At 36.0% G+C, this 10,813-nt stretch overlaps 4 protein-coding genes across 5 annotated transcripts; 2 read left to right on the forward strand and 2 right to left on the reverse strand.

The window, feature by feature from the left end:
• The first annotated feature begins 183 nt into the window (after positions 1–183).
• On the forward strand, positions 184–2,645 carry LOC104745173 (GDSL esterase/lipase At3g09930). Its single transcript, XM_019236979.2, has 6 exons — positions 184–386; positions 480–680; positions 1,175–1,455; positions 1,637–1,943; positions 2,064–2,280; positions 2,381–2,645. Exons 1-5 carry the CDS (start codon positions 326–328, stop codon positions 2,276–2,278), a joined length of 1,065 nt encoding a protein of 354 aa, XP_019092524.1. The 5' UTR covers positions 184–325; the 3' UTR covers positions 2,279–2,280; positions 2,381–2,645.
• A 531-nt stretch (positions 2,646–3,176) lies between these two features.
• Positions 3,177–6,378, reverse strand: LOC104774871 (monodehydroascorbate reductase 3). The gene is made up of 9 exons (XM_087488073.1): positions 5,852–6,378; positions 5,336–5,407; positions 5,077–5,128; positions 4,916–4,996; positions 4,703–4,821; positions 4,390–4,612; positions 3,994–4,238; positions 3,763–3,903; positions 3,177–3,682 (listed from the first exon to the last, which is right to left on the reverse strand). Exons 1-9 carry the CDS (start codon positions 5,903–5,905, stop codon positions 3,359–3,361), a joined length of 1,311 nt encoding a protein of 436 aa, XP_087344199.1. The 5' UTR covers positions 5,906–6,378; the 3' UTR covers positions 3,177–3,358.
• A 404-nt stretch (positions 6,379–6,782) lies between these two features.
• On the reverse strand, positions 6,783–7,474 carry LOC109129224 (uncharacterized). Its single transcript, XM_019236969.2, has one exon. The coding sequence runs from the start codon at positions 7,335–7,337 to the stop codon at positions 7,059–7,061; it is 279 nt and encodes a 92-aa protein (XP_019092514.1). The 5' UTR covers positions 7,338–7,474; the 3' UTR covers positions 6,783–7,058.
• Positions 7,475–8,561: 1,087 nt separating this feature from the next.
• Positions 8,562–10,337, forward strand: LOC104745175 (tyrosine-protein phosphatase At3g09960). 2 transcript variants are annotated; one of them, XM_010466354.3, is made up of 4 exons: positions 8,562–9,302; positions 9,507–9,574; positions 9,766–9,945; positions 10,055–10,337. In XM_010466354.3, exons 1-4 carry the CDS (start codon positions 8,789–8,791, stop codon positions 10,223–10,225), a joined length of 933 nt encoding a protein of 310 aa, XP_010464656.1. In that variant the 5' UTR covers positions 8,562–8,788; the 3' UTR covers positions 10,226–10,337. The 2 variants fall into 2 exon arrangements, with proteins under 2 accessions (XP_010464656.1, XP_087343061.1); XM_087486935.1 differs by lacking the exons at positions 9,507–9,574; positions 10,055–10,337 and having other exon boundaries at positions 8,688–9,302.
• Positions 10,338–10,813: the final 476 nt, after the last annotated feature.

Consider the following 10,813-nt stretch of genomic DNA (forward strand, 5'->3'; position numbering starts at 1 on the left):
TCGATCGGTAGCAATGTAGCATTATGATTATGAACCTTCAGTTGACCAAATCGTCGTTGTTTTTTATTAACCTTCTTTTTTAATTCTCACTTTTGGTAATTGTCACTACAAAACCAAAAAGCACAATGTGTAAGTGATAAAAATAATAAAATTCACAAAAGGCCTCTCCTCAAACTTATCCTCACCACATATAAACTTATTCTTCCTCCTCTTTTCGCTCCACTTTGAGTACTTTTAACACATCAAAACAAACACACACACATGCACGCACACACACAAAAGCCTCTTCTTGGTTTGAATCTGATACCTCAATACACCAACAACAATGGAGTCTCTAAATCTGTTTATCTCTCTCTTTCTGTTCTCATTCTCATATTTCTTCTTAGGTAATAATTATGGAGCATATTCATCTAAAATATAGCTCTTAATCACATAAATGGATTCTCTGAAACCCATTACTAATGATTAATGTTTTGAAGGTGCTGAATCGGATCATCTTCAACATAGTAACTCAAAGAGCTTGAGACCGAACAGGCTGTTCGTGTTCGGAGATTCCTATGCAGATACAGGAAACATAAGGAAGTCTCTTTCCGATTCTTGGAAAATTCCTTATGGCATCACTTTCCCACAAAAACCCTCCGGTCGTTTCTCCGATGGCCGTGTCGCCACCGATTTTCTAGGTTCTCTCTCTCACACACTTTTCTTTGTTCACAATCAATGAGGATATGGATGGTGTGGTTCGGCCACCAAAATTCAACACCAACACTAACCGTACGTTATGGGCTCCGGCCATACTGTTTTGCTAGGTTACGTATAGGTAGATTAATATCCTAAATATGAAAAAAGAAAAAGTATGAGTATGTTGTTACTAGCTACAATAATGCTGACGTTGAAATATAAGTTCGGTACATACACTAGAAAATTTATTTAATATTTATTAGGTATGGTTTTGTATTAGATTAGTAAAATTACTATGTGCAGTATTCAATCTCTTTGTAAAAAATAAAAATAAAAGAAACTGCTCATTTTGTTTGTATTCATGATCAGCACGTTTTTTATTTTAAAATTTTTTGAAAATACTACACATTATTTACATTTACGAATTGTTAATTTTGAACACCTATAACGTTTTGATTTAATTTTTACACCAATCTTTTGATGCGTGTGTGTGCAGCAAGATACTTGGGGATAAAGTCACCGATCCCATACACGTGGAAGGATTACGCGGGAAAGGAACGGCTACTGTACGGGATGAATTATGCGTACGGAGGAACAGGAGTGTTTAAGACTAAAGATAATCCATTGCCAAACATGACAACTCAGATTGATTATTTCGAACGCATCCTTACCGCCGGCAATATCTACTCTCCCTCCCATATCCCCTCCTCCCTCGCTCTCGTCAGCGTCGCCGGCAACGACTATGCCACTTTCATGGCCCTAAAACGCCCACTGACCGTAAGTAAACACCATATATATTTTTTGTCTTCACTTAATTAGGATCCCATTGTTTCAATATAAAAACATTAAAACATATAAATTTATATCTAAATTTAATAATGTAATACTTTAATTTTGTTACAAATTGTAAACGTAAATATACATGGCATGCAAAAGTAAAACCATATTGTTCTTGTAGGAGTTACCGGCATTCATGCAACAAGTCGTTGGTCAAATTGAGGTAAACGCGAGACGCATCCACAAGTTAGGAGTGAAGAAGATAGCGATTACTTCAATGCAGCCACTCGGATGCCTCCCTAGCATCACCGTCTTTGCATCATACCAACGTTGCAACGCGACAGATAACATAGCAACGAATCTTCACAACTATTTGTTGCACAAAGCCGTCGCCAGGCTTAACAGTGAGACCAAACCCTCCACTTTCGTCGTCATTGATCACTACAACGCTTTCTTGACCGTTTTCAAGAACAAAGGACCGGAACCGGGTAACCCAAAAAAAAAAAAAAACAAAAAAAGTTGAAATTTTGTTGGATCCTAAAAATGTTAATTATACATATATATTTTTTGTAATCCAATATATTTTACGTGGTTTGTGAATCGATCAGGTGTTACGAGGTTTGGGAAACCGTTGGAACCGTGTTGTGTTGGGATCGACAGTAATCACGACTGCTCAAACGTGGACGAGAAGGGTGAGAAGAAGTACACAATTTGTGAAGATCCAAAGGGTGCCTTCTTTTGGGACGTCTTTCATCCGACCGAAGAAGGGTGGAGATCTGTTTACTCGGTTTTACATAAAAGTCTCAAAGACGTTTGGATTTAAGAGTAAGACTTTAAATTAAAATATTTTTCCATTATTGGTGTTTCTATCTCTTCCTTCCCTAAATTGTGTGTTTATAACGTCTGTCTCGTCTTGGCTTTGTAGCGGAAGAGAGTTTCAACTTTCAAGTCAAGCGCACGCTGGTTATATGGTGCATATTCTAAGGATCGTTGAAGTCATGCATGGATAAAAGCGCAATTGGTTATAAGAATATTAAAAACCTTCTATTGATCTTTTTAAATCACAAGCTGGTCTTAAATTGATAGGTTGAGACTATATAGAAGCTTAATATACTTAGAGAAAAGGATTTTGTTCAGTGGATTTAGATTCGATGCAACATAGAAAACAACACCAAGTCCTAATTTTTTTTATCAGCTCTGTATCGAGATCGACAAATCCCACATGTTCCATGTTGGAAACAAACACAAAGTTCCAATTTTTTATTTCTCCTACACGGCTACACACAAGAAAATAATAAAAATTATTAAAACGAGCAAAAATTCAATTTATTTTTCCTTCTGCAGCTACTCCAATGAGAATTATAGGGGTCGAATCAGAGCTAAGTTTCGGGTCGGGTCAGATAAACCCTAGGAGAGCGATTTACCCGGTGGTTTTTGGAATAATTCGAGAAAGCATCTCCTGAGAAGTAAAGTTTAAGCAAAGGGTGCGATTTGGTAGTATGTGTTATCACTAAATTGATCTATGAGTGTAATATGATAGTTGAATTAAAAAAAAACTTACTAAACCATGTTTTATATTGATTCTCAATAAATTAATTCAAATGGTGTTGGACTTTTATAAAATGTTACAATTTTGATCTGACACAAAGTTTAATCAAGAGCATGGCAAATGTCATGTGTTCACGTGCATCAAAAACTGAATATCTATCATGAATCGAATATTGTAAGAACTTTAAAATCCAATGATTCGATCAAACCAAATAAAATACATTATTATACTAAATTATTCTCCAAAAATAGAAAAGGGGCTCCATACGAAATCAAAGGACAAAAGGAGAGATTGTTGCATCAATCTGACTTAATTATACCAAACAAAGACCCAAAGTCTCAAAGAGTGGTGCTATTAAAACTTGGTGGCGAAAGAAAGACCTTCCTTGGATAACACGTCAAGACTCTCAACTGAAGGTTGTGCTCGTGCCACTTTAGCAATAGCCTTGTATTCCTCTTTAGTTCCTCCTTCGAGAAACACTCCTACTACTTTCCCATCTTTAACCCAATACGTCCCAAACTTAGGCTTTGGAGTTTTGGGGTCAGTATCTCCAAAGATTACAGATTCTCCTACGTTGTCTCCATAGAATTCCCACGAGAGGTCGAAAAATCTAGAGTAGAAAAAGGGGAGATAGTCGTAATCTGGGACAGTTTTCCCTTCCTCAGCTGCTTTGATTGCCTGCAAGAACCATAGAGATACACATCATTAGCTCAACAGAGTTCGATCGGTATATAGAATGAAGCTGGTAAGGTTCTTACTTTGACTGCTTGTCCAGCAGATTTGCGAGCATTGTCAGCGTGTTCAATACGCCTCATCTCGCCATACATTTTCATTGGGAATGTAGCTACATCTCCAAGTGCGTATACATCAGGTAAGCTTGTTTTGAAGAACCCATCAGTCTACAATAATAACGATTAATCATTAATCAGTCACTACTAATAATGGTAACTGACAAGAGCTCTGTTTCTTATTTTTTTAATAACACAGACCTTAATTCCACCCTTCTCCTCTTCAAGTTGGCCTTTGAAGAGTGAGGTGGCCGGTTTACCACCGACACTGGCGACCACAATGTTAGCTTCTAGGGTTCTTCCACCCTCTAGTATGACCTCCGTGACCACTCCATCTGAGTTGGTGTTGAATCCGGTGACTGCGGTTCCCTTGATGATTTTGATTCCCTTGTTGATTAAGTAAGCCTCATAGAATGCAGACATCTCCGGGGTGAAAAACCGGTTCACTATACAACGATCAAACAGAGGAAAATATGTTGATGAGAACTTCTTTTGCAAATAAATCCATAACTCCTAGTATCTTGAAATGAACTTACAAATATATATCCAATGTAACATTACTTAGCTAAAATGTTTTTTGTTAAGTTGAAAACTTACGAATCCAAGGTTCTGGAAAAACCATGGTGACTTCATGGTTATTAGCCTTTAGACAAGAACTCAGCTCAAGACCTAAGAAACCGCCGCCAATAACCACGGCCTGTCCGTTTTGCACATATAGTTCCATAGCTAACGAAAGCTCATCATTATCATCGATCTCTCTTAGGTATAATATATTCTTAACATCTGCTTCTGGGATCCCAAGTTCTGACAATTTTACGTACTGCAAAATATATTGAGATCAGTCGTCAGCTAGAGGAACTTAGAACGTAACAAAGAGAAGAAGAGAAGAGATCATAAGTATTGTGCTCACAGTAGAACCGGTTGCAATGAGCAAAGTTTGGTACTTGTAAATTGTTCCATCATCACTAACAAGTGTCTTGGAAGCAAGATCTGCTTTGACTATCTCTGTGCTCACAATTAGATCAATCCCTGTAAAAAATCAAAGATATCTCAGAATAACCAAAAACATTGCGAGTGGAAAATCACCGAGATTTCTTGGAGAAGATAGAAACTAAAACATTACCTTTTTTTTTGTACCAATGAGGGTACTGCTTCTCTTCACCAGTTCCCGCACAGCAATAGACACTCGCAAGGGTTGGATTGACTGTAATGGTGATCCAAGTTAAACCAAAATCTTGTAGCAAATAAAAGTTATCTATTGACAGAGATGTTATAGAGTTAAACCTGAGAGGTCGATATACACTTTGGTTAGTTCAGGACGCTCAAAAGGAGACACCTATTGAAAAACACACAGAACAAAAAAACATGGTTATGAGCTTCAACATCAGTTTTCAGACTAAACAATCATATACCATTTATTTCAACTTTCCAAAAATAGGTTTTATAATCTTTAAACGCTTTTTTAATCAGAGTTTTTTTTGCAACCAGAGTTTTTTTTTTTTTTAATCTTTTGCGTTTATACTCATAAGAGTGAAACACGTACTGGTTCCTTGGAAATGATTGCCAGTTCACCAGGGTTCAGGCCCTGCTTCGTAAACTCTCTCGCCGCGTAACCCTGTGATTCGGAAATGCCAAAACAAAAGCCAAAAAAAAAAGTCAAATCAAAGCATAAGCAGTTTATTTTGTTTGTTTACTAAGCATAAATGGATTTATGTAAAAGTGAGAACCTAGATCCAAAACTTCTTAGTTATTAAAAAAAGAAGAAGGTGAGAGCAGAATCAAAGAGATCTAGAGAGAGGAATTCGAAAGCAAAGCACAAACGCGAAATAAGCGATGATTCGTCGATAAAAAATGGTCTAATCATCAACAAACTGCAATGCTTTCGAGTTGCAAACAAAAAAAAAAACGTTGGACTAACACATATAATTTATCTATACTAGTTAGTACTTAGTAGTTTGTATTTGTGTTGTGTTGTGTCACTATCGGATTTAAATTCGATAAAATATGTCTTGTTAAAGAAAAAAAAGATGTTAAAAATGGAGCAAAGCAATTTACTTACGGCGGCTACACCACCTCCAATGATCACGTACTTGTAGCTCTTCTCTTCCGCCATTGATGAATCAAAATTTCTTTCTCAGTTTCTTTTTGGTATGTTAAGAGGAAAGTGACTTTAGGTTTATATATAGTGGAGTGACGATAAGGCTCTCGAGTCTAGGTGTCTGTATTGGACTAATTTGACTCGATTTGTTTAAGGCATATTGATCAATTGGATATCATTATTATGTATTAGTGGATGATATAATAATCATGTTGGGAAGACTTGACTAATAATATCATCCATACTTTTAACGTTACTAAATTAGCTATTATAATCCGAAAAAATGACCTGCTGACGAACTCACATGAAAAAACGTATATATCACGTTGGAATTGTCTGTCCTCTCCTATAACGACGAACTCCGTTTAATTTATTTTACTCCAAAAAATCAAAAATATTGGTTATAAAAACGTGTACACTATTTGGTTGGTAGAATCGATAAATTAAAATAATTATTTAGTTTATCAAGTATTTTCAGAGTGTCAGACACTTATAAAATTGAAAATTTCATTGGCGTTATTAGCTCAAATCTCAATTTCATCGGTGTTATTAATTCAAATCTCGATTTCGTTGGCTTTTATAAGCTCAAATCTCGATGAAAATTAATAGTATTTAGCGCAAATCTCAATGATACTGTGTTTAGTTAGCCACATCCTACAAATCAACTTTAAAATGTTTGCTATGATGATTATTACATAGATGTTGCTATTATAATTTGCTTTCTCAAATTCTCCGTTTATATGCTTTTGAAGAAGTCCAATCATGGACAACCATAGTGGCCTAAATTAGGGGTGGGGATGCAATGAATCATGTTATATAATGACACTAATGGATCTTCACCTTTCTTTATGTTCTTTCTTTGGTACAATAATAGCAACACAAGGTAAGGAAATATAATGAACCTCAATCTCATTTGGGGAAGATTTGGATGAAGGCTTTGATACCATGACAAGCAGTAAAACTACATTTTCCTTAATTGAATATTCATATATGCAAAATCCAAAGCTAAACTTATATAGACAACATAAAGTGACCAAATGAAACTAAAGATACATTTATATCTTCTTGTGACATATAGTTTGGGTAGATTGATATCACGGTTTCTTTCATCTCTTCGGCTCTCGTACCTCTATAAAGAAGATAAATGAAGGACTGAAGGAGATGGAAATTACGGGTGATGAGGCCACAGAAAAGCTCCGATTGCAAAAGCTCGTTTCTCATGGAGAGTATTGTCGTGGAAGGCAAGAAGTCCGTAGTCTGAAAGAAGCAAATCCAATCTCCACTCTTCCATCTCCTCGTAGTCCTCCTTCTTGTATCTTGGGTAATGCAACGGCATCTTAAATCCACAGTTTGAGGCCTTTACGACACCGGTTTTGTTATGATTCTCAACACTTTCTTGCTTGTTGGCATGGTTGAGAAAGTTGAGAAGCCATCTCACGTTTCCCATCTCTCCCTCTCTCTCTCTCTCTCTCTCTCTTTCTTGTTTTATGATCGATTGTGTTTCTTGTGTGTTTATTATTATATATATAGAGAGAGAGATATAGCTACCGTGGGATGGATTACGTGAAGAGAAAGAAAGGACAAATTACATGAAGTAAAAGGAACAATTTTAAATATACCACTTATATATGCCACCTCACTTGTTTGATTCAGGAAGGAATAAGGGGAATGAATTGGGTTTTAATTATTGAAGAGGTTAGTATTTGTGATTAAGAACAATACCAGAAAGGGGAAGAGAATCTCTTCAAGAGATGATGTATACATGGAGTAATAAATTTGTAAGCAATTAAGTAGCGTTTGGTGAAGAGTCCCGTAAAAAGAGCTTATCATTTAGCAATGAATGGAATTGCGTGCGTAGTTAATTAAGAAGAATGATGTACGTAATTATGAATTCATAATCACGAATATTTCTGGCCGTATATTACCTATACGTCACATTCAATTATACCATGTTATACATAAATATCTTTAATGATCATAAACCGGAAAACGTAAGAGATGTTAATGAATTAAGGAGGTGAATTATAAGCTAGGATCATGACTCACTCAGGGAGTTCCAATATTTTCAGATGCCCCAGTTAGAAATTAAAATTTATGCTCCTTTCTATGCATTATTTCCTTAATAAAAACAATTATTTTCTTAGCCTCACAAAATTTGACATTTTAAAATATGATGTCCTTGCATATGCTATGAACCAGACATGTCTCGACTAAACCGATGTTAATAATGTTTTTTGACTCTTTCTGGTGTTTGCACTACGCTAGTTGAAGCCAATAATGCAAAGTAGCCACCCACAAAAATAAAATAAAATATGCTTTATAGCACCAAAAACATATTAGCTTTTTGATCCACTATGACTGAGTAATAAAAAAATTGAGGTTATAATAATTAAGAATAAAATTATATAGTAGTTAGCTTTTTAGAGATGGCATGATATATCTTGTTAAACTTTATGTTAGTTATGCATGTATCACATGTATCATCCGCGTTTTTTTTTTCTTTTCTTTTTGGGTGCTAAAACTCCACAAACACAACAATGTCCAAAACGTGTTTACATGAAAAATCGAATGTTCAACGAGTTTGATATGATGCTGTAATAGTAACGTGAATGAATTGAATAATTGATCATTGACACCTTTGAATAATTGATCTTCCTTGGTCCTTTTTATTAATGAAAAAAAAAATTAGTCATTGAGTGAATCATTAAATTTAATTGATCGTGGAAAGCGAACTGTCAAAGAACTGTAGACCGTAGGATCTATTACACGTGGATATTTAGACGGTTAAGATGACTACTTACTAACATGTGAAAATCAGAACCATAGAAACAGTTGACTTTTGTTGACAATGTTTAGTCGTGGAGCACAGAATTAATTGCATCACAAGAAACAAGACTCATGATGGCCCAAAAACCACGAACTGTGATCTGCGTCGGAGACATCCATGGAAACATCTCAATGCTCAATGACCTCTGGCGTAATCTTCAATCGGCTCTCAAGTCAGATTTCAGCTCAGCTCTCGTCATCTTCCTCGGAGACTACTGCGATCGTGGACCGGAGACTCGAAAAGTCATCGACTTCTTGATCTCTCTTCCGGAGAAACATCCCGAGCAGACCCACTTATTTCTCGCCGGGAACCACGACTTCGCTTTCGCTGGGTTCTTGGGTTTGTTACCTCGTCCTTCAGATGGGTCTGATATTGCGGAAACGTGGAAAGAGTATGCAAGAAGCGAGGAGAGAGAAGGGTGGTATAAAGGTCAAGGGTTCGAGGATATGCATCTCCAAAGTAGGAGATGGGCGGGAAATATTAGGGTTCAGTTCGATTATTCCGAGCATGGGGTGGTGTATAATGGATCGATATACGATGCTGCGTCCACTTTTGAATCCTATAGCGTCCCTCATGGATCTTACGGTAACGTCCTCCACCGATGTGTTCTGCTTCTTCTCCATATCGTTATAGTTTATTTGGCCTGCAGGCAATGGTTGAAGCTTTCTTGATTTGGAGTTTCATATCATCTTTGTATTAGTGAAATTGTGACATTTTTTTTAGACTATTTGGGATCGTTGCTTTTAAAACTTTTTTGTTTTCTTATAAATCCTTCCTTTGGCTATTTAGATTTGATTAATGCTGTACCGGAGAGTCACAAGAAGTTCTTGACCAATATGGTATGGGTCCATGAAGAGGTAATTAATTAAGGGCTATTTCTTCTAACCATTACATCATGTGAAGTTTGTAGGAACAGAACTTGAGTGACTATAAAACAAAGGATGTCTGATTTAGCGGGGTATAAGCTTAATTAATTACGGAGGAAAATGTGTCGTAGACTATAGTAGTTATCATATTCATATGTGTCCATTTGGTGATACTATTGCAGGATGATGTTTGTATAGAAACAGAGGAAGGGCTAAAGCATTGTAAGTTGATCGCCGTACATGCTGGTTTAGAGCAAGGAAAAAACGTAGAAGAACAGCTCAAACTATTGAGAGCTAAAGACACAAGCATCTCCAGGATACAACCTCTAACTGGTCGGAAAACCGTTTGGGACATCCCACAGGTTAAAACAAAAACATTGAAAGAACCAAACTTGTGTTAACTAAGATCTTGCCTAAGTTTTGAAATCTCTTTGTACGTATAATTTTGTTTTCTCCGATACACTTATTCAGGAACTGGATGATAAACAGACTATTGTTATTAGCGGCCACCACGGGAAACTTCACATCGAAGGCCTTAGACTGATCATCGATGAAAGCGGTGGATACACGAATAAACCTTTGGCTGCAATTGTTCTTCCTTCTAAGAAGATTATCCGTGACACCGATAATATTTCTAATTAAGTATCTCATGTCTTTATATTTTCTAAGCATTCCGTTTGCTCTTTCGTTGTTTTCTTATTTTGTACTTTTGCTCATCCAAAATTATCATATCTTACAAATAATCTTTAAGAAAGAGATAGATACACCGATTGAATTATTCTTGTGACTTATGAGAAATTTTATCAGAAAACTACAAATGTTATGTTGAAAAATATCTGAAGTGTATTTATTTAGTATTGAATCAATTTAAGCACTTTTAAATACAAAAAAGTAGTAGAATTTTATAAAGTTTTTCTTTTTATTAAACCAACTATTAGCTAGTTCGCCGCAAGGACATTGTCATCTCAAGAAACGAGACTAATAGCGCATAAAGGACGAACCATACACGTTTATAATCTCCCGCAAAATTTAATATATTATCTCATCGTTCATACAAAATATTCTTAACATTAAACATGATGTGAGTGATGATTCTGTTTGTGGAGCTAATCAAGATATAGATGTTCACGGAGTTAGAAATTTACCTCATCATGTCTTCGCGACGATAGATGCTATATTAAAAATCTCATACCCGATTAAAAACTGAGACCAAGTTGGAGTTTTAAGTAA

The sequence above is a fragment of the Camelina sativa genome, chromosome 15, assembly GCF_030686135.1.
Source record: "Camelina sativa cultivar CO46 ecotype springtype chromosome 15, ASM3068613v1".
NCBI classification, from domain to species: domain Eukaryota; kingdom Viridiplantae; phylum Streptophyta; class Magnoliopsida; order Brassicales; family Brassicaceae; genus Camelina; species Camelina sativa.

Bases quoted from the DNA above. Each gene is read 5' to 3' on its own strand.
- LOC104745173 (XM_019236979.2), top strand. From the start codon at position 326: ATGGAGTCTCTAAATCTGTTTATCTCTCTCTTTCTGTTCTCATTCTCA. The intron at 681-1,174 runs GTTCTCTCTCTC...GTGTGTGTGCAG, and splicing joins TGTCGCCACCGATTTTCTAG to CAAGATACTTGGGGATAAAG. The intron at 1,944-2,063 runs GTAACCCAAAAA...TGAATCGATCAG, and splicing joins GAACAAAGGACCGGAACCGG to GTGTTACGAGGTTTGGGAAA.
- LOC104774871 (XM_087488073.1), bottom strand. From the start codon at position 5,905: ATGGCGGAAGAGAAGAGCTACAAGTACGTGATCATTGGAGGTGGTGTA. The intron at 4,822-4,915 runs GTAATGTTTTAG...GATTTTTTACAG, and splicing joins TCATTGGTACAAAAAAAAAG to GGATTGATCTAATTGTGAGC. The intron at 4,239-4,389 runs GTAAGTTTTCAA...ATCGTTGTATAG, and splicing joins TTTTCCAGAACCTTGGATTC to TGAACCGGTTTTTCACCCCG.
- LOC109129224 (XM_019236969.2), bottom strand. From the start codon at position 7,337: ATGGGAAACGTGAGATGGCTTCTCAACTTTCTCAACCATGCCAACAAG.
- LOC104745175 (XM_010466354.3), top strand. From the start codon at position 8,789: ATGATGGCCCAAAAACCACGAACTGTGATCTGCGTCGGAGACATCCAT. The intron at 9,575-9,765 runs GTAATTAATTAA...ATACTATTGCAG, and splicing joins TGGTATGGGTCCATGAAGAG to GATGATGTTTGTATAGAAAC. The intron at 9,946-10,054 runs GTTAAAACAAAA...ACACTTATTCAG, and splicing joins CCGTTTGGGACATCCCACAG to GAACTGGATGATAAACAGAC.